The 21,724-nt window shown below is 51.0% G+C and overlaps 1 protein-coding gene across 2 annotated transcripts in view; it reads right to left on the minus strand.

The window, feature by feature from the left end:
- The window catches only part of ESRRB (estrogen related receptor beta), a 185,558-nt gene that overhangs the window by 68,221 nt on the left and 95,613 nt on the right, over nucleotides 1-21,724 (minus strand). For both annotated transcript variants that reach the window (XM_012523338.4, XM_004453571.5), the window contains exon 2: nucleotides 3,273-3,682. In XM_012523338.4, coding sequence (XP_012378792.1) covers nucleotides 3,273-3,682 — 410 coding nt within the window. The remainder of the gene's footprint in view (nucleotides 1-3,272; nucleotides 3,683-21,724) is intronic.

Here is a 21,724-nt window from a genome sequence, read left to right on the forward strand (position 1 = left end):
GCCACTCAGTCTGGTAGCCTGACTACCAAGTTCTCTCCACAGAAGACCTACTGGGAAACCAGATCAACAGCAGAAAGTTGTTAAAACAGATACACTGAATACTTAATCATGTCAGATGGTCTACAGACTAAGATTCCCTTTTCCTAGGGGTGGAGCCTCTGGCAAAGTTTGCCTTCTTTTTCCATGCCTCCAGGGCCAACCAATCCCAGGTTTGTTTTGTTTTTTATTTTGATATGCAACTACTTTCTGTCAGGTGGAGGGCAAGCTCCCCTGCTAGGAAGCCATTCTGCTTTCTGGGAAGGTGCCTTATCTGCCTCTTATCTTCATCTATTCTGCAGGAGCACAGCCACAAACCCTAGCACCAATAACAGCTCCCTTTCTTCGCACAGAATTGGGCAGAGCTGTAATAAAAACTTAAAATTCACTGTTGGGGATTGATTCTAAGGCCTGTGAGGGCAGCACCTGCCTAGTTCAATGCCCAGTGCAGGCATTGGCAACTTTTTGGTTTAAGGGCCAAAGAGTAAATATTTCAGGCTTTGCAGGCCAGATGGTCTGTTGTAGCAACAAAGCAGCCATCAGCAATGTGGTGGCTGTGTTCCTAAAAACTTGATTTGCGAAGCCAGGAGGTAGCCCCCAGGCCTTACAGCCTGTAGCTTCTGGGGGCAGTTACCACGGGGACCCTTTCTCTCCCGCTTCCCTCCAGCCCCTTAGTCCCAGCTTGGACTCAGTAACTGCTCCCTCGGTTCTTAGCTTTTCTCTGGGGTTGTCCAATTATAGGCATTTTTTTTCCTTCTGTATACTTGTCCTATTTTCCCAAATTTGCTATCATGATCACATCCAGAAACAACAAAAACAAAATATTTGTTAGAGCAAAAACCAAAGGGTTAAGAATCCGTTGCCCTTAAGAGTTTCCTTTTCCCTGTTTATATATAAACCTCTTTCTCTTATAAACCTGCAAATCCCCTTGCAAGTCAGAGAAGAGACAGGAGGAGCTCAGTTTTGACTGCACTCCATGCTGTTGTCATCTTTTGAATTCTGCGAAGAGATCATTATCCTATTCACGGTAGCAAATAATTAAGACTATTTACAGATCCTCTATGGGGACTCCACAGATGTGCTGAGAACACTTCCAGCTCTTGGGCCTTTGCTAGGAGTGCAGTAGATTTCTGAGTTTACACAGGCCTCTGCTTTCAGAAAATTTGATCCAGAACTCCCCAGTCTACTTAAGAACATACGGAAAGAAGAAAATGAGATTTCCTCCTAAAAAGCCTTTTTTTAAAAAAGTTGACCTCAAATCGTCTAAAACAATAACTTCATCAAGACCACTTCCCAATTTGGGGAAAAAAAACACTTATTTCAGTAACTTAAACTGGCTTAAACATTTTATGCTTATTAATAAAATAGTCAATGATTTGCATGAAAAACACTGGATTGGTGATTCTCAACCCTGGCTAAGGCAGACTTAGAGTTACCATGCAGTGCTTTTCAAATTTAGAGATCCCAGGGCTTGGCCCTGACTCGGAAATATGAAGCTGGCAACCCAGGATGTGTTCATCGTTATGTCCAGAGGCTAGCACAGTGCCTGATTCAATAAATATTTGCTGAAAGAAACTGGTAACACAGCTCCTTCTGGGGAAGGTATACAGAACCTGTGATCTGGAGTTCTAGGAAATTTTCCTTTTCACTATTTATTCTTTTGCACTTTTGAATTTTTACCATGATTTTTTAAAGAGTTCATTTCAAAAATAAATATATTATTATAACTAACATGGCTAAAATACTTTAAACCCTGTTAAGTCAAAGTAATAATTATACTGCTTTATTTAAATATATGCAGATTATAAATTTTGCTCTGTAGATAAAACAAAGTATATGTCTGTTGTTTTAATAAAAATATTTGCCATAAATGATTCTGTGAAAGTAGAAATAATAATTGCAAACATTTAGTTAGCACTAAGTGCCAGGCAATATCCCAAGCACTTTATGTGTATTAACACACGCTCTGTTGTGAGGCAGGGACGATATCATCTCACTTCACAGATGAGCAAACCGAAGGGCAGAGAAACTGAGGCAGCATGCTCAAGGTCATTCAGCTGGACGGAGCTGTCTGGCTCAGGAGCCCACGTGTTCAGCCACCATACCACACTGCCTCAACTATTACACAGAATTGGAAACAAATCCAATCCTACTGTCCTCAACTAGTTTAACAAATAGATTATCATCTGGAGAGGTTTCAACAAATAAATATTTGTCAAATGACTACGGAGAATCCTCCCAGGGGACCTCAGCCTGCTTCTTCCAAATTAAAGGTTGGGGGAGGGGGTGGCAGAGGGTCACTCTCTGGATAGCCAGGTAGGGTCCTGAATCAAAGGGAACCTGGACAGGGACAGAACAGAGGGCCCCTGGGTTTTCTCCAGCCCGGTTTTCAGTTTCTGTCCCAGTGGGAGGAGTCAGCTCAGCTCCTCTCCTGCTGTGAAAAGGGATTTGTCTACCTTATCTCCTGCACCCAGGAAGTGCTCAATTAATACTGCACTGAATGGAGCAGGCACCACTCCTGGGTCGTCTTCTCTCCGTGCAGGGCCCCCAAGCCCTGCACTTGATGCCAGCCCTGAGGGGTCGTTATCCCCTACCCGCCAGGGTTCTCCTACATGTTTATTATAGTGGCTCACTCCAGAACTCACTGAGCACCACCTGAAGCCAGAACCTCCCCAGCTGATATGCAAATACACTGAAAAAGGCCTAGAAGATAGGCAGACCCCAGGGAGGGGAGAGGCGGGGAGTGGTCGGGAGTGGTCAAGGAAAACTTTCCCTTCTTCTGTCTGACTCTTATTTACAATGAGAAAATATTCATGTTTCACTTGCGTAATTAAAAAAAAAAAAAAGGAGATAAAATAAGCAAGCAAAGGGCGTTTTGTACTTCAGCTGGTCTGGGGTCCCTGACCCAGTGATCTTTTTTTTAATTTTTCCCTCCCCAAAATAAGGTTTTTCAGGGACACACATTTCAACAGCGTTCCCCATGCCCGTGAGAGGCACACGCACGACGAGGCGTGCCGGTGGGTTTTCTTCAGCTGATACACAGGCCTGGGAGCAGGTGGGTCTTCCGGGGTGCGGTCTTGCCGTTCAGAGCCCTCGTCCGGAATCTCAGAATGAGAAACCCGCGGAGAAAGAAGCAGAGCCGCGGCTCGGCCTGCGCCTGCGCCGGCCCCGGCAGCTCCCGGCAGCACCCGGGCTTCCCGTCTGGCCCGCCCCCCGGCGCCCGGGCCGCCACGCACCTTGGATGGTCCTCTTGAAGAAGGCCTTGCAGGCCTCGCAGGAGGCCACGCCGTAGTGGTAGCCGGAGGCGATGTCCCCGCACACGAGGCACAGGCGCTTGGGGATGGCGTTGAGCATGTACTCGCACTTGATGGCCGAGTCCTCCAGGAGGCCGCCGGCGCAGTCCTCGTAGCCCTTGCGGCAGGGGGCGCCGCCCAGGCCCGCGCCGGCGAACATGGGCGGCGAGTCCAGGCCATTGGCGTGGGAGCCGAGCGCCAGGCCGAAGCCGCCGCTGGCGTCGGACGAGCCGCTCGGGCTGTGGTGGCTGAGCGCGTCGATGCCCGAGGACGGGCTGGACGGCTCAGTCTTGATGAAGGAGCCGCAGCTGGAGCCCAGGTGCCGGTCGTCCGCGGACATCCTGTTCAGCAGCCTGTGGACGGAGAGCGAGGGGAGTCAGCGCCCGGGAGGGTGCGGAGGGTGGGGTCCCGCACCTCAGGGCCGGGCGGGACGCTGGGTGGGGCTCCACTGTCCGGCCCCGGTGAGATACAGAGATGGCTGGAAAGGTCGACTGATCACAGAGCCGCACCGCCCGCAGCGAGTTCCTGGCTCTCCCCCCGGAACCTTCTGAGTCATCACAGAAACTATTTTTGATCAATAAAGTTCAGAGTAGGCACCCCCACATTTTGCAAATCACTGGTTTGAGGGGCACCAACCGATAACCCTTTATTCGGCCAAAATCCAAAATATTTGGCCAACCTTCTTAAGTTAATAGACGGTGGCTACAACTTAACTCTTCTGGCCTGGATGACTACAACCTGACAACCTATTGCACAGCCTTTGCCCAGGATGGTGCTGCCCCCGACCCTGGGGTGGGTACCAAGGAAGTCTGAGCTTGGAGCTTCACCACCCCCTCCCCATCCCACCATCACCAGTATGGGGTCCCCAAGAGCCAAGCAAGAGGGGCAGCTTGTGGCAAAGGCTGCGGCCAGCCCGCCTGGGTTCCTCCTCTGCCCCAGGCTTGACATCAGAAGCTTACCTGTGGCGTGACTGCCCGGCCTCCTCTCTCATTTAATCCCTTCCTAGCCTCTGAGCAGAACAGCTTCCACCAGCCCCCAAGAGATGGTCCCTCGATCCAGCGGCCTGAAGGGACCCCAGCCCCAACCCTCTGCAGCCCCTCTTCCCAGAACCATGCCCAGTGAGGTCACGGCTGGACAAGGTGTGTGTTCTGGGGGATCCCGGCCCACACTCGAGACTCGGGGGCCAGCCAGGACTGAGGTCCGCCGTCAAGAGACATGGGTTGGGTCCATCTGCCCCTGTCACTTCACTCTCAGAGCCTCTGCTAGGGGGTGGAGTAGATGCTAATGGCCGTGCCTGAGAAGCAGGTAAAAGGAAAGGGGGGAAGAGCATGGAGAACTGCCAAGGACTGCAGAAGTTCATGGAACATCCTCACTAATAGAAAGAGGACTCGTAGGAGGGAGGGTCTCAGTGCTAGAGGCCCCACCAGTCACCACGGGGCAAAGGAGCTGCCTTGTCACACCCCCAAAGCCCACCACCACGTCACAGGCCTCAACCACCACCCAGACTACCAATGGTGTCTGTAGAATCTTAAGATGGGGAGGGGTCTCCAACGTCATGGATTCCATCAACAATTTCAGTTAATGCAACTCCCAGGCAGTCATCCCATCTGCACTTGAACATGACTGGTGACGGGGAACTCATTACCTTCCTCCTAGTTCTAATCAGAAAGCGCTTTCGTGTTCTCTTCCCCTGAAGATCTCACCCATGTGTCCCAGTTCTGTCCTTCGGAGCCACCCAGAACATATCTGCACCCCTCTTCCCTGTCGGCGCTGCAAATGTTTTACTCTTTTATTCAATCACTCATTCAACAAAAGCATATATTGAACATGGGCTCTGTGCCAGAGCCTGAGCTGGATGCTGTGGGTACAAAGGTAAAGATACTTGGAAGGCTCCTACTCTCAAGATGTTTATCATCTATTGGAATGTAGTGTTTGGAGATGAGGCCCCTGCCCCAGTCTCTTCTCTTCCAAATGGAATGATCCCCCATCCCGAGACACTTACCTCTCCTGCAAGCCCCAACCCGCCCTTGCATGGCCAGAGACCCCCCTCCCAAGGGTCCTCACTTCAGGGTCTCCCCCGAGCCCTCCTGCATCTCTGGCTGGTGCCCTGCCATCGCCCTCGGCCCCCGCACTGCCCCCTCCCCCCTTAAACAATCCGGGGTGTCCGGTTTGTCCGCAGGAAATGCCCAGGTTCTGCCAACAGCCTTCCAGAATGTACTCCAGAGGCAAACCGTTCTGAGCAGGGACACGTGCACCTTTCCACATACAGGGCCGGCAGGGGAAAGCCAACCAGATGGTCTCTGGGTTTTGATGCCCAGCTGCTTGCCATCGTAGGCTGGCTGCCCACGGGACCCTCCCAGGCCTGCTGTGTCGTGCCCTGTTTGGTGAGAGGATCCTAGACCCCAGCCCTCCACCCTGCCCTGCCCCCAGGCTCAGGAACTCTGGGGAGATTTTAGGAGATACACTTGGCATAAACAGTAATTAGAGCAGCTGCTATTGTAAGAATGCATGATATCCTCCCTCCCCCCAACACACACACACACACACACACACAACATACACAGGAGCATTTGCCCGGACGGCAGTGGGCTGAGTTCTGCCCTCTCCAGCTTCACAGTGGAGGAAATGCGGGGCTAAGAGCTTACGCCACAAGCCTTGGTCTCTCCTCCCGCCCCTCGTCTAGATTCAGGAGAAGAGCACAAAGCATCCTACAGCCAGCTGCAGCCAAGCTGTGCCCCACCCCAGCCCCTGGCCAGAAACCCTGGGGCTGAGAAGGAAGCAAACTTGATCGTTCCAGTCAGAGCTGGCTCAGGACGTACTGTTAATTTGGTGCCTGAGTCCCAGCTGATGAGGGTTTAACGATTCCATCCCCTCAGCCTTCTCATTTCCACGTCATCTTTGTGACCATTATTTTGGTCCCACTGGAATCTCTTTTCCTGTACTGAGATTTCTAGAAATTCTGGCAGTGCCACGAGCTGCACTGGGGGTGTATGAGGTCGTGGCCTGGGATGGGAGGGAGGCCAGTCAACATGTTTTGGGGGCAACTATTATGTGCCAAGTGCTGGCCAGATAACAGTAACGTTAAGGGCACAGCATCCACCTTAAGTTGATACTCTCATAGGAATGACAGGCATTAGACATACAGACGTGTGCGGAGAGCTAAACGGGGTGTGGGATGCCGGGGGCTGCTCTCATTCATTCACTCATTCACCCATTTTACAGACTGTACGAAGACCCTCCGGGAGGCCACTGCTGCTTTTCTGTGCTTAAAGTTTCTCCCAAGGTCTTTGGTTCGTTTTGCACTCTCAGAGCTGCCCGCGCTGAGCAATGCTCGCGGCCATCCATCAGCCCCAGCCACCTGCTGGATGCCTGCCTTTGTACCACCGTATTCAATCCTCATAACCTAAGAGATATTATTTTCCCCACTCATCGGAAAAGCTTGTCCAGATACTTGAGTGAGAAGAGACAGTGGGTCTCAATGAGCCCAGGGCCAAGCTCTTGGCTTCAGAGTGCTCTGCCTCCCCCTATCAGGCCACAGAATCGCTGCCCAGGGCAGAGGTCTCAGCTCTACAGTCCTCTAAAAATGCAGGTCCCACCCATCTGCCTATGGCCACACAACCTCTGACTCACCCAGGAGCACCCAATCCCTGGGACCCGTAAAATGTGAGTCTAGAAATCTCTAGAGACAGAGAGAGACACAGCCTGGTTTTTGATGTCGCAAACAAGGAAGAGGGAAACCCTCCTGGAAACCTTCCCTCCCTGCTCTTCTGTTTGACCTTGAACTTTCAGGATGGCATTCATTCATTCATAGGCAAACTTTCAAGCGAAGACAGGAGGGAAAGAAGTCCAAGCAGAGGGCAGAGAAGAGGCTGGAGGAGTTGGAGGAGGGTAATGTGACAAGAATGGACCTAGATATGGGATGGGGCAATGGGTCATGTCCAGCTACAAAGTCAGGTAAAATAAGGAGGGACAGGTGCCCACTGCACTTCCCAGTCAGGAGGTGGCTGGGGCCCTTCACGGCTTGGTGGGGACGAATGCCATATGGCAATGCACGGAGGAGGTCGGGGGCAGGCCGCCCCCACGCAGCCCGTTCACTGTGCACACTGCGGTAGCCGTCCTGGGTTTGGGGGATGCCAAAGTGGGGAAGGAATGTTCCTGCCATTTTTGTCAATTTTCTTGGCTTCTTTGATGGGTGGGGTGAGGGGGCATTGTTTAAGAATGGAAGGAATTTTAGATATTTAAAAATTACAAACTTTCCATTTGCCTTGGGTCATCCAGGTCCCACCTACTAATGCAGCATAATTTACCAAGAGCTCCGGCTTTCTCTCTCCAAAGTGGATAATGAATTACATGGTTGCTTTCTTTCAAATGAGAATGGTAAAGAGTAAATCAAGGTGGAAAGATTGAAGATACAATATATGCTAGTCCCGTTTTCTCGAATTGGAGTCTGATAAGGTGATTGTTGAGCAGGTAGCTCCCTGGACCTGACCCCAACTCAACCAGATTTTGAGCAGGTATCCTTTCAGATGGGACCCAGGAATCTGCTTTTTTTTGTTTTGTCTCACCAGTTGTGATTCTCATGGGCACTAAATTCAAGTACCACTGGGATAACTAACAGACAGAGGGAACCTGGTGGGCTTTGGAAGGAATCGGGTGCAGGTAGAGAAATGAGCTTAAGCAGGAAGAGGCGAAGCTTGTGGGCAGCAGAGGGGAGAGTTTAAAAAGGGCCCCCTCCTCTGCCTCCCAGATCAGCCTCTACCGACGCTGTGAAGTAGGAGGTGGAGGGAGTGAAGGCTGAGTGAAGAGCGCAGGAGGTCCAGGCAAAGGAAGAAAGTTTGAAATAGCAACTATGGGAGGAAGGGAAAGCAGAAATCAGGGGCGCCATAACTTGCTCCCATCTTCCCCTGCAGCTCAGATCAGGTTTTTTTCAACCTCGGCACTACTGACACTTTGAGCCGAAAAATTCTTCCCCGTGCTTTGTAGGATGTGCAGCATGCTGCATTCCTGGCCTCGACCCACCCTAGTCCCTTCCCCCCAGATGAGACAAAAAAATGTCTCCAGACATTGCCGCATGACCCCTGGGGGACAGCACAAAGGGCATGGAGAGAATGAGTTGTGTAGTCGCTGGCTGGAGGGGAGGACAGCAGAGGAAGGGGCAAGGAAGCTAGAAGGACGGGGGTGGGTCGGGGCTGAGAATCAGGCACTTGGGCTTTCGAAAAGATGCAGAGCCTTGACACCAAGGTCCAGGATGTGGTCACGGAGTGGGTGGCCTAGACGGTGCCCAGAAAGAGTGTGGCCTGGGGACGGGCATGGGGGCAGCTGGCACGTGCACTCTGGGGAGGAGGGAGTCACGTCCAGCCCATCATCTGCGGTTGCTGGAACCCAGTTCCCAGCTGGATCGATGGCTATTGACTCTTTAAGAGGAGGGGACAGATGCCCCATCCAAGCAGCCTTTGAAAGAGCAATAGCCAGTGGTCGAAGCCCCTGGAGGCATCGTTTTCCCTTTGATCTGGAGCATAACTGGAGCTCTGCTACTGCTAACTCAATTTCACCGCCACCTGATTAAACAGGGGCTCCCTTCGGCATCCACCCAGCTTCACCCACTTCAGTGGGGGGCCCTGTTCCCTAGAGGGGCCAGACCTCCAGGGGCACCCAAGCTTCCCGGGGAAGGGGGTCTAACCTGCCTCTGCTGGACACCACCCAAACGAAGTGAGTTACAGGTTTCTCTAACCTGGGGACCAATGCAATTTTGTTTCCACCCTTGAATAGCGTCTCCGGAAGTTCTAAATGAAATCCAGGCTATTGAACTATTTTGCCAAGGACTTCCAGGAAAAAAAGAAACCCCAGGGTATCAGCAAGAGACAATTATAAAAACTTTTTTTTTTTAAGGTACCGGGGACCAGGGATTAAACCCAGGACCTCCTATTTGGGAAGCCGGTGCTCAACCATTGAGCCACCTTGGCTTGCCTGACTTGGTTTTCTCATTTGTTTTGCTTATTTGTTTTTGTTTTCCAGGAGGCACCAGGAACAGGGACCTCCTATGTGCGAGGCGAGCGCTCAACTGCTTGAGCCACATCTCCCAAATCCTAAATTCTTAAGGTAGAATCCTAGGGATCTGACTCCCTCTCGGAGGCCTGCAGGTGGGTGGTGGAAGGAAGGAGATAAGCTTCTCCATGGACAGAAGGACAGATGGACAGATGCACCCGGGGGGGAACTGGGATGGCCTGGCCCTATTAGCTTAGGGCTAGGCCTGCTCTCCTCCACAGGCAGAGTCCACCTGCCACACATAATAATCCAGGGCACATGCAGAGCGAGCGCCCCAGAGTCCTCCTTTTGCTTTGCTAGAGCCACCACGTGAAGGCAGAAGCAAGCAGCACGTACGGCTACAAGCTTGTGTCTGGACTCAGATGCGTCCGTTCTCCTGTACATTGGCCGTCGACTTTGAATAACAAGCACCCTTTCTGAGTCTCCAAGTCCCCAACTGTCCCTAGTGGGTTTGTTCCAGGGGAGAATGCGATCATGCAGGGGACGCCTTTACCACCGCGCTGGTGCCAAGCAGCTCCGTGAGTGCTAGCTGCTGCAGGGATTCTCCCCAGAAACCGCGTCCGGAAAATCCCTCAGCTGCCTGGTCTGTGGTTAAACCCAGCAAAGCCCTTCCCTCAGCCTAGCTCCCCAAATCTACAATGGAGGACAATTCCAAAGGGACTTGCCATTTACCAGGAGGGGAAGGAGATGGCTTGGCAGATTAAGAGGATAAACAGGGAAGCGGACTTGGCCCAGTGGTTAGGGCATCCGCCTACCACATGGGAGGTCCGCGGTTCAAACCCCAGGCCTCCTTGACCCGTGTGGAGCTGGCCCATGCGCAGTGCTGATGCACGCAAGGAGGGCCCTGCCATGCAGGGGTGTCCCCTGCTTAGGGGTGTCCCTTGCTTAGGGGAGCCCCACGGGCAAGGAGTGCACCCGTAAGGAGAGCCGCCCAGCGCGAAAGAAAGTGCAGCCTGCCCAGGAATGGCACCGCACACACGGAGAGCTGACACAGCAAGATGACGCAACAAGAAGAGACACAGATTCCCAGTGCCACTGATAAGGACAGAAGTGGTCACAAAAGAGCACGCAGCGAGTAGACACAGAGAGCAGACAACTGGGGGGGAAGGGGCGAGAAATAAATAAAAAATAAATCTTAAAAAAAAAGAGGATAAACAAACCTGAGACAGCTTCCACTCTACAGAAGAAAAATGGTCTCTGAATACTTGAAACTCTAGTGTGTGCTTAAATAATTAATTGGCTAACCAGGGGTCACCAAAGCTACTTCTCAAAGCAGATCCTCAGATCTGCAAGGTGTTTATTTGTCAGGAATCAGCTCCTCGGGCACCTGAAAGAGCACAGCTACACTTCCCCTTAAAAATCTACTGAAGAGGGAAACGGACTTTGGCCCAGTGGTTAGGGCGTCCGTCTACCATATGGGAGGTCCGCGTTCAAACCCCGGACCTCCTTGACCCGTGTGGAGCTCGCCATGCGCAGTGCTGATGCGCGCAAGGAGTGCTGTGCCACGCAAGGGTGTCCCCCGCGTGGGAGAGCCCCACGCGCAAGGAGTGCGCCTGTGAGGAGAGCCGCCCAGCGTGAAAAGAAAGAGCAGCCTGCCCAGGAATGGTGTCGCCCACACTTCCCGTGCCGCTGACGACAACAGAAGCGGACAAAGAAACAAGACGCAGCAAACAGACACCAAGAACAGACAACCAGGGGGGGGGGGGGAATTAAATAAATAAATAAATCTTTAAAAAAAAAAATCTACTGAAGAATGTGGCAATTCTTTTATAGGGGGCTGGATGGGCCGCACCACAGGGCTTGGTGTGAATTATTGTCAAGGGCTCAGCTTTCCAGTTGGGACGCAGATTCATGGTATTTGTTCTACGGAAGGAGGGAGGGAGGGAGAGCAAGTCATATATGGACCAATGATGAGAAGTGTCATGAACCGAGGATTATAATTAACCCAATTCTGTGTGTCCAAGATCCATTCATCATATATTTAAATTCTTAAACTCAAGTATGTCCTAATTCAAGCTGACCTTTCCCTTGAGTAGTCCAAATTGTTTATTTTAATAAATGGTGTTGTGTGTGGTTTTTTTTAAAAAAATCATTAATGTACAATTGAAACCTTGCATATGTCTCACTTTCAACTTTCAGTGGTTAGATCTACTTCTGGACAGACACACCAGGACAGCTGGAAGCATCAGCTCCTAAGTTCCCAGAGATCGTCTTGCCTACCCTGATGACTTCTCAGGTGAGGGAACCCAAGCCCCAAAAGTTGAGGGATGTGCTGGAAGCTACCAGCTAGAGAGCCAGGCTGCTCCGGGGACCAGCTGGGGGTTAGGGGCGCATGAGTGAGAGAACGGCCCAGGAGGTGGGCTGACCCGGGAGCAGCCCGCCGGCCACTCTCCATGCTGCTCCCAAGGCACCTTGCCCTGCGGTTTTCTCTGGTCTCCTCAGGAATACTCTCCTTCCCCTCCCGGTCCCTTCTTCCTCTTGGGGGCCCCTCTGCATCCCGCAGCTGCAAAATGACCCAATAGCACACCCGCTTCGGAGAGAACCCGCCTCCCCGTGGGCTGCTGGAACTCGGGGAAAAATCTGTAATTCAGCATCTTGCAGTTAGAAAGATTAGTCAAAACCAGGCTGATCCCGGACAACTGATTGAAATCTCGTTCCACACAAATTGCGGCATGGAAAATAATGATGGGTAATTAGTGCCTTTCAATCAGGGTTTTTATCCATGATTTTCCAGGCTGCATCCATCATAGTGTGACGAGAACGGCTCCGGCAAACCAGGAGGAGATGCGCTGGACGGGGTGGAGCTATACCCAGGGCCCAGTTCCCAAGCAAAGCCCAGAGCTCAGGTGCATGGGGGACGGTTGCTGCTGGCACATACTGTGACTCGGTGCAAACCAGGAAAAGGTGCCCCCTTTGGGGAGCCGATCTGAAATTTCAGCCCTCGCCTCGGTCCCCTCAACCGCGAGGTTGCAGGCAGGATACCCAGCTACCGCCTACTCTTACTTTAGCCCACTTGACCAGCTTTGGGCTCTGACCACCACGAAGGGGTGTGTTTAGGTGAGGACAGCACTAAAAAATGCATGATATTCCCTCAAAACACATCCAGTGTCCTTCCCTTCAGTGGCTATTGGGAAACTGACATCTGTAAATTCATCTTAACTCCTCTGTTATTTTCATCCTATACCAAGCAGTGATGTGGCATAAATGCCCCACCTACTGTCATCGGACAGACCGAGAAGCTTCCAAATAGCCTTTAATCCTCACGGGAGCCACGGTGCTGGGCCATATGACCTAAGTTTGACTTAGGGACTGCTTGGGTTTGAAAGCCAGACTTTCCCTTACAAGTTACTTAACCTTTCAGACCTCACTTTCCTCATCTGGAAAATGGGGATGATAATTATAGCACTCATCTCATCTCATCAGGTCGTCTTGAGGATTAGTGATTTAATATGTAAAATAACTTAAAACAGTGCCTGGTATACAATAAGTGCTCAATAAAAGTTAGCAGTTGTTATAGCATCCCCGTTGGGTAGATGAAGAAATGGCTTCCACTGACCTCAAGAGTTCAAGCCAGATGGTCTTCCCTCTCCTTCTGTCACTCCTCCATCCATGCTTCTACCCATCTCCCCATCTTGTCACATATTTGCATGCCTGTTCTTTGTCCTGGAACTTCCACCTAGAAAGTCCCTTTTCAGGCAAAGTGGCCCCTTATTCAGGCACCACTAGAGCTGACTTCCCATCACTAGCAGACACACAGCGCTGCAGGAATTGCTACGAGCTTACAGACCTCCACCCCACTGGCCCAGCTGATTGGCCCGGGGGCGTGCACCTGACACAAGCCGGGCCAATGAGTCTCTCCGATGAGATCTTTGCTATCAGGGCTGCCTCTCCAGGGACAGAAACTGTAAAATGGACAGCTCAAGGACTGAACAAGTGGTGGTCAATCGTAGCACAACATTATGAATGTAATGAACACCACTGACTTATATACTTGAAAGTGATTAAAACGGGAGGTAGTATGTTGTATATATGCTACCACAATAAACTAAAAATTACACAGGAGCTGAACATGGTCATACTTCCCACCAACATGCAGCAAGAAACAAGAATACACAACTCACCCCTCAAGACCTCCAGATGGCTGAAGCAGCTTCTTCCTCCCCTGTGAGCCCTCTAACCCCCAGGACCAACATTCCCACCTAGAATCATTCCTCCTTGCTCAGACTGTTGTCCTCCAATAGTCATCCATCTGGTCTGTCGACTCTTCTCTTAAAGATGGGCAACGAACTGAGCACAGTCCCCAGGGTAGTCCTGACCAGTGCAGAGCAGAGCAATGCAGAAAGCTCCCTTATCCCAGACACTATACCTTTGTTAGTGCAACCCAAGATGGAATCAGTGTTGAAGGAGCTTGACTCACACTGCTAACTTCCACTCTGCTCCTTGTATGGTCAGACATCTGTCTTTTCTGTATGCTGTTGCTGGGCCCCCTGTCCCACTCCCTGAGTGTATTCCCAGAGAGGATGATGACATCTACTCTCTAATCATGGCCATGAGCCTTTCCATTTGGGTTTATGCACAGCAGGGATAGCAGGAGGAACTTGAGCTCCCAGCATCCTTGTCACTTCTTGAACTCATTTTTTCCAGTCTTTTTGCCGATGGACAGTCCGGCAAATGCCCAGGAGATTTCTTAACTCAGGTGGACAGGTGGGGACTTGGCACATCAGCCATCTGGGAACCCATTTCTGACTTCTTTCATGATTCTAATAATGCCCATGCACAGAGGGCTTACTTCCTGTCTGGACTGTATGTGTTCATTATTGATTCTTCACAATCACTTGCTGACGTAAGTACATCTCTCTCCCATTTTGCAGATGTGGCAGGGATCACACAGCCAGAAAGTACTGGCGTGAGTTACGCTGCAAGGAGAAATGAGACACAACACTCCTCAGCTTCCCACAGCACTCCCGGTGACAGGCTGAGTCCTCACCCAGCTCGGAAGGATGGGGACCCCCACCTCTGCGATGCCTTCTCCTGCCCCTTCTCTCCTGTGGTCCCTGCCTTCCAGCCATACTGGGCTCCTGGCTGTCTCCTGATTACACTGACTGTTCACCCACCTTGGCATCTTTGCACCCAGGACAATGAGGGTAGGAGCTTTGTGTTTCCTGCCATACCCTAGTGTCTCGAACACTGCCAGGCACATAGTAGCTGTTCAATAAATATGGGTTGAATGAACAAATGAAGTGCATGAGGTCTGAGAGTTGGGTGAATGTGATGACCCACAGTCCAAACAGGGTAAGGGAAGGGATTTGGCTCAACTGATAGAGCGTCCACCTGCCATATTTGAGGTCCAATGTTCAAACCCAGCACCTCCTGACCCGTGTGGTGAGTTGGCCCATGTGCAGTGCTGAGGCACGCAAGGGGTGCCGTGACACACGGGTGTCCCCCACATAGGGGAGCCCCACGCGCAAGGAGTGCGCCCTGCAATGAGAGCCGCCCCATGTGAAAAAAAAGCGCAGCCTGCCCAGGAGTGGCGCCGCACACCTGGAGAGCTGACGCAGCAAGGTGACGCAACAGAAAAGAGACACAGATTCTTGGTGCCACTGACAAGAATGCAAGCGGACACAAGAACACACGGCGAATAATACAGAGCGCAGACAACAGGGAGAGGAGGAAGGGGGAGAGAAATAAATAATTAATTTTATTAAATTTTTAAAAAAGGGTTAAACCAGCCCCAAGGCCGGTGACAGCCACAGGCCTGGGTCACAGGCCAAGATGAGAGTCAGGGAGAAGGAACCAGCTTCTGGTGTCCAGAAGCAGACCCCACAGAGACCCGGGGTCCAAGAGACCCCGTCTAAAGTACCAGAGGATCAACCCTGCAATCGGTTCCCATCAAATCCTGCTAATCCTGGTTTAAAGACCTTGTGAATGATTTATGGATTTTTCTTACTTTTAAAAAAAAAATTTTAAAGCACCTAAAACCATGTGATGTGTTTTGGCAAGCAACTTGAGAAGCTAGACTGTAAGACCCAGTTATGGAAAAATCTGGTTTGAAAATGTTAAAAAAGATATTTTAACATATAGTAACAGAATAAAATTGTTTAAAAAATCCATGGACCTACACCACACAAATAGTGAGCCTTATGTTAAACCATGTTTTAGAGTTACTTTTACAATTATAAAAATGTACTATCGTCACTTGTAACAAACACTGCACACCAAGACAAGGCGTTCCTAATAGGGAGGCATATGAGAATCCTGTATATTATGCGTGACTGTTCTGTAAACCCACAACTTCTCTAATAAAGAAAATATAAAAAGATATATTAACACCAAAATAACTATAATTCACGAAAACTTGTGGGAAGTGGGGTTGGGGAAAAGTTGCTTGACTTCAGAGCCACCACCTCTGAATATGGCGGACACTGCCTCCCTGTGCAAGTGACAGGGGTCCACTGCACTCTGACTCTCTCAACAGGTGGCAACGCGGGGCCCTGGGCACGAGGGCTCTGGGCCCAGATGCCCTGGGTTTGAATCCCAAATTTGCCACTTACTATCTGTGCAACCAGGTACTTAACCTCCCTGTGCCTCAGTTTCCTCATCTGCAAAATAGGTAATATACTTCATAAAATGACAGGATAAACATAAAGCACCAAGAGCAATGACTGCACATAGTAAGTGCTAATTAAACGCTTGCCAGTACTGTCATCAGCCCCCAGAGGTCTTGGGAGCAGGCCCTTCCAGCCACAGCAAGGATGGTCCCTGGCCACTGGGGTCTCATCCACTCCTCTGTCAACTGGGTATAGGAAGAAAATGAGGAAAGTGATGTGCATGCTCACACTCTGGAAATGGGAAGCAGAGGTGGGGTTATTCCCAGGCTCCTTGGCCCTCCCCTGTCTGGGCTGCTGGGGGAGAAAGGGCTCAATTCTCCCCCCACCCGGTTTGCCCTTGGCAATGCTGTCACTTATCAAGCTGACTTCTCCAGATGGGACATTTTGACTATTGATCTGATAAATAAACAGCCTGCTGGCTCGATCAAAATGTTATTCTGCATTTCAATTACGGCTCACTCATGCAACCTTCCTCCCACCAAGATGCTGCTGGCAATGACGCCGGCCCTGCCACTGGCCTGAGAGGTGGGGACACTCCTGCCAGCACCGTGGGAGGGCAGAGCAGGTGGTGAGGACAGCTGCTCGTGGGGAGGCAGGGAGGAGGATGTGCAGAGGGAGAGCTGGGGGTGCAGGCAGGGAGGGCGGCAGCAGGGCCACCGTCCCCCTGCTACTGTCCTGCCTGCCAGGAGGGGCCCTGAGGCCGCAGGGGTGCCAGATTAGGACACGCCCAGCCAGCCTGGGCCCTCCTGGGCCTGAGCCGCCTGCACTTTCCTGCATCTCAGGTGCCACATCTGTAAACTGGATCCCAGAGAAGCGACCCTACTTCACCCCACTGGTAAGGAGAGGAGGAGAAAACATGCGGAAGCCCTTTGGGGGGTAAAAAATCCAGACATGGATGCTGCTGTATTATTTAACAGAATAATAATCCCAAATTTCTATTTTGTAAGCACTTACTCTGCACAAAGTACTTTATACACGTAAGGTTACTTAATCCTCAAAATCACTCTGGAAGATGGGGTGCTGATTTTAGCCCTATTTTTCAGATGGGAAAACCGAGGCTCATAGATGTTGACTCTCGGGGTCACACAGCTTCGTTGAAGAGCAAAGTCCTGAACTTCAGTCTGTCCTGGCACCATCACCCGGGGGTTTTGCCACCAGGCCTGTGCCCCCCACAAGACCAAAGACCACCTCCGGAGAAGCACGGTGACTCCAAACATGGTGACTTCTTTCCTCTCCTGGCCAGGCTGGCATTTAAAGGTCGGCAGGTGGGATTTTAGGAGCAGAAAAGAGACAGTCTGTCTTCCTCCAGGGGGGGCCAGAAGCTGCTGACAGCCCCATGCGAGGGTGACAGGCCTGAGCAGAAACTTCTACAGACCACTCCACACAGCGGTGTCCAGACGGCGGTCTAGAGCCCCAGGCCAGCCAGCAGGACCTGAAGAACCACAGGCTGGTCAGAGACCTGAAACCCGGGGCACACCTCGGAGAGGGGGGCAGGCGGGACAGGACAAGAGGAACTGCCGGGGCCCCGTCATGGGCAGAGCAGGAGGTGGTGCGAGTGCTTGCAAGCTCAGAACTTCCAAAGTTCAAAACTAGGTGGAATGGGAGCCCCAGTTTCAAGGGCATGGCAGCCATTGGTCCCAGGGGCCCCTTTTGGAGGAGGACTGCCCACCCCTTCCAAGCTCCATGCTGTGGTTATGCTGAGGGTAAATTGTGGCTATTTGGCCCAGTGCCAACATGAGTTTATCTTTGTCCTCACAGTGTACTGAACAAATGTGTTTCTCTCTTTCCCTCTCTTGCCCACACACCTTCACTCTAGAACAAGAGAGACCTACTCCTCCACCCACCTAGGACACTGGCCTCCCTGTCCCCACAATGCCAATAGTGGAACTGCAACTTCTTAGTTCACATTTAAGGTTGAATTAAAAAAAAAAAAAGAACGGAGTACAGGCTTCTGAGTTCTATTAAGTCCGGCAGTAAAAGCCCAGTGACGAACTGCTATGGCTTCTGCCCCCGTGCTGAGGCCGTGTGCCCAGGAGACGGGCACCTTGCCCTGCCTGGCCACAGTCGTGCTACGTCCCTCTCTGGAAAATGGGGACAATCTGCTAGAGAGGCCTGAAGACCAGAAACAGGAGGTAACAAAGTGGGTAAAGCTGGACCACTGATCCCAGGATCAACCGGCTGTGCACTGGGCAGCTGGACACCAATCCCAAGCGTCTTTGTTCATGCTGGTTTTATGGGTAACTCAAGGGTCAGGAAAGAAATCATGTAAAGGAAAAGAAATCCACATTCCAAAACGAAACCTCGCTCTAATTCAAAGGCCTGAGATCAACGTGACGTGTCAAGACTGGGAATCCATAACTCTCCAGGCCCCCTCACCAGTGTCCCTTCTGTCTTACAGGACCGATCCCTTCCATCCCAGGTTCCAGAGGGAGCAGGGCATCTCCTGCCCAAACGCACCCCAGAGCTGCCTGCCCCATCTGCCCGCCAGCTCAGGTCAGGCACCGAAAGGAGCAGCAGATCCGAACTAGATCCGAAGTCCCCTCTGCCACTTCTTCCCACTGTGATCTTGAGCAAGTTCTTTCCCATCTCTGAGCCTCAGCATCTTCCGCTCTAAAATGGGGATAACCAGTCTTGTTCCCTCACAGGGTTACTGTGAGGATCAAATTAGCATAGTATTGCTTGAAGTTTTGTAAACCATCTGCCTCCTGCAAAGCTGTCACAGGCTCGCTACCATCCCCACACTGGCATTTCACCCCCCGCTCCAGGAGAGGAAGTAAAATGTCCTCAGATGCCCATCCGCAGGATGAAGAGGAAACAGGAGCTCAGGGACACAGGCAAACCTCACCCCAGCTGGCCCTCGCCAGGCCCCGAAGTAAGTGCTCTCATCTGTACCGCACGGAGGATGGACAGCTCCCCTGCTCCACGCCGCCGCTCGGCAGGGAGGGGTAGAGCTGGGGTTTGAGGCCAGGTCCTGACTCCAGAGTTCTGGGCTCTACCTTTCACAGCTTCTCAACGTCACATTCCCAGACGGAAAAAGAGTTGAAAACTCCAAAAGCAGAACACCTGAGCAGCAGTCCTCAAAACTGTCAAGGTCATGACACTAAGGGAAGTCTGAGAAGCCGTCATAGACCAGAGAAGATGAAAGAGCACGACAGCTAACTGAATGTGGGGTTCTGGATTGGGTCCCAGAGCAGAAAAAGGATACTGGCGAGAAAATGAGTGAAATCTGAATAAAGCATGGCATTTTATATATACATAGTCATAGCAATGTACCAATGTCACTTTCTGAGTTGTGACACATGTACCACGGTGATGTACGTACGATACTAACAGAGAAAACTGGACAAGGGATAGACGGAAATTCTATGTGCTAACTCTAGAATTTGTCTGTAAATGCAAAAACTATTTGAACTAAAATTTTTTAAAAACTGAAGAATGAAAAAGGGTAAAAGCCCAACTCGGCCTCTCTAAGGGAGAGTGAGGCACCAACGTGACTCTCTGTTGACCTGTCCTTGGGGGGTGTCTGTGTGCGGGCATAGCCAGAGCTTGCTCGCATCCTGCTCTTCCTTACCTCTCCTCAGTACGCCCGGGTCCAACGGAATGCCCCGCCCCCGGCCCCCAAGTCATGATAAGGCCCTGCTGGTCACCAGGCATAAAGATGGCCAAACATCTGGAGCCAGTGATCTTATTTCTACAGGCAAAGCCTAAGGAAAATATTCCTCAGAAGCAAAAAGCCCAATGCTTGGAACACAGCCTAGAGTACTAACCTCAAAGGCACACAGGTACGCACACAAACCCCACGGGAAACAGCCTCAGTGTTGGTACCTAACGCCACAGCTGCTGGAGCAAACTGCAGTAGAAATTAGGAAAGGGAAGTAGAAGGCAATGGAGAAAGACACTGGGAATAAGATCCTGTCCCGGATACTTGCTGCCAAGCGCGTGTGACCTAGTACCCGCTGCCTTTCCAACCTCACTTCTCATTCTTCTCCCACGTTCCAGCCAAAGAAGCCTCCCTCCTCTTCCTCAAATAGGCCAAGCGCATTTCCACCTCAGGACCTTTGCATGGGCTGCCTCCTCTGCTTGGAATGCTCTTCCCCCAGAGATCCATCGGGCTCGCTCCCTACTCGGGCCAGTCTCTGCTGAGATGTCAGCTTCTCTATGACAACTCCAGTGCACACTCCATCTCGCTATCTTGTTTTATTTTCTTCCCAGTCCTTCTTAGTTCCCTACGCCAGTCCATGCCCTAGACAGTAAGCTCCATGAGAACAGGAACTTTTTGACTTATTGTTTTATCTTCAGAGCGAAGACACATAGTAGGTACTCAATAAATGCATGAATCAATGAATGAAATCCAGGAAAAAAAAGTGAATGCTGAAAGTAGAAAGTAGAAAATGGAATTTCACTGTGCTTACACTGTGCAAAAAAGATATACACAGAAAATGATGTGCAAAAATGAAAATCATTCAGATCTCAGTTCAAAGTCTACTTCTTCCACTCAATCGCTGTTTGACTTTAGACAAGCCACTTAACCTCTCCGTGCGTCAGATGTTTTGTCTGTAAAATTGTTATCACATCGTCTTTTCAGAGGGGCATTGTGAGGAATAAAGAGAAAATGAGAACACAGTACTTGGTGACTCCATAAATATCACTCCTCTCCACATACACACTCTGCACAAAAAAAATTTTTGGACTGAACCCAAATGTCATCCCTGCCCCCCCACCCCATAACTTTCCAGAGTTAGGGAACCCCTTGGAGACCCCGTTCTGTTTGAAGCATGCCCAAGTCATAGCCATCAGGAGCTTGCTGCTTGTCAGCCTCCCTCGCTGTCTTCTAGAAGGCAGCTCCGGCCTTGCTCCTGTGTGGAGTCCCACAGCTCCAGGCTACGTGCACCAGGCTGAGCTGCAGGACACACACGGACTCCCTTGTCTTCAACACAACCCGAAGAAGTCAGAACTATTACAACAGGCAGAGTGGGCTCTTAGTGGTTCTGAATGAAAAAAAAAAAAGAGTCACAGACAACAGCTGGGGGCTTACATGTAGAGCTTTCATAAAATATTAGGGTGGGAAGAGATCAGAAGACTCCTTGTGTCCAATCTCCCTTTTACAGATGAAGAAACGCAGCCTCAGAGAGGGCAAGGGCCTTAGCCCAGGTCACACAGCCAGCCCAGGCCAGGCACTGTACCTCTGGGTCACCAGCCCCATGCCCCAGGAGTCAGCAGGGGTCCTTTAATGGGTGAAGGTGCAGGCAGGGGGAGGAGAGGGTTACAGAGCATCCCCTTCCAATCAGTGATTATACTAATCAATCACCTCAATTAAATCTAGAATTCTAAAAAAAAAAAAAAGGAACAAACCAAAACAGCAGCAGAAAGTAATGACTAATAATCAAGTAAAATTGGATTATCTCGGTGCTGACTGGTTCGAATGGGTGGGGAAGTGAGAAAGTTCACTGGAGCAGGCAGAGAGGGAGAGCGCAAGCTCAGCAGCCTGGGGGATGCTGGGAAGCCGTGGAGGAGCCGCAGGTGAATTCCAAGGCCCGCTACGGCCAACACGACCAAACACGGAACTTTACCCTGTCTGGGCACGAGTCTAAGTGTGGTGCCCACACTAACTCAATCTTCACAGCAACCCTCGAAGAGCAGAGTGATTATGATGACCCCATTTTACGGACGGGAAAACTGAGGCTCAGAGAAGGCAAGTAATTTGACTAATGATGCCCCATGGCTGGGTTAGAACTAGGATTT

Source organism: Dasypus novemcinctus, chromosome 3, assembly GCF_030445035.2.
Source record: "Dasypus novemcinctus isolate mDasNov1 chromosome 3, mDasNov1.1.hap2, whole genome shotgun sequence".
In the NCBI taxonomy this organism is placed as follows: Eukaryota; Metazoa; Chordata; class Mammalia; order Cingulata; family Dasypodidae; genus Dasypus; species Dasypus novemcinctus.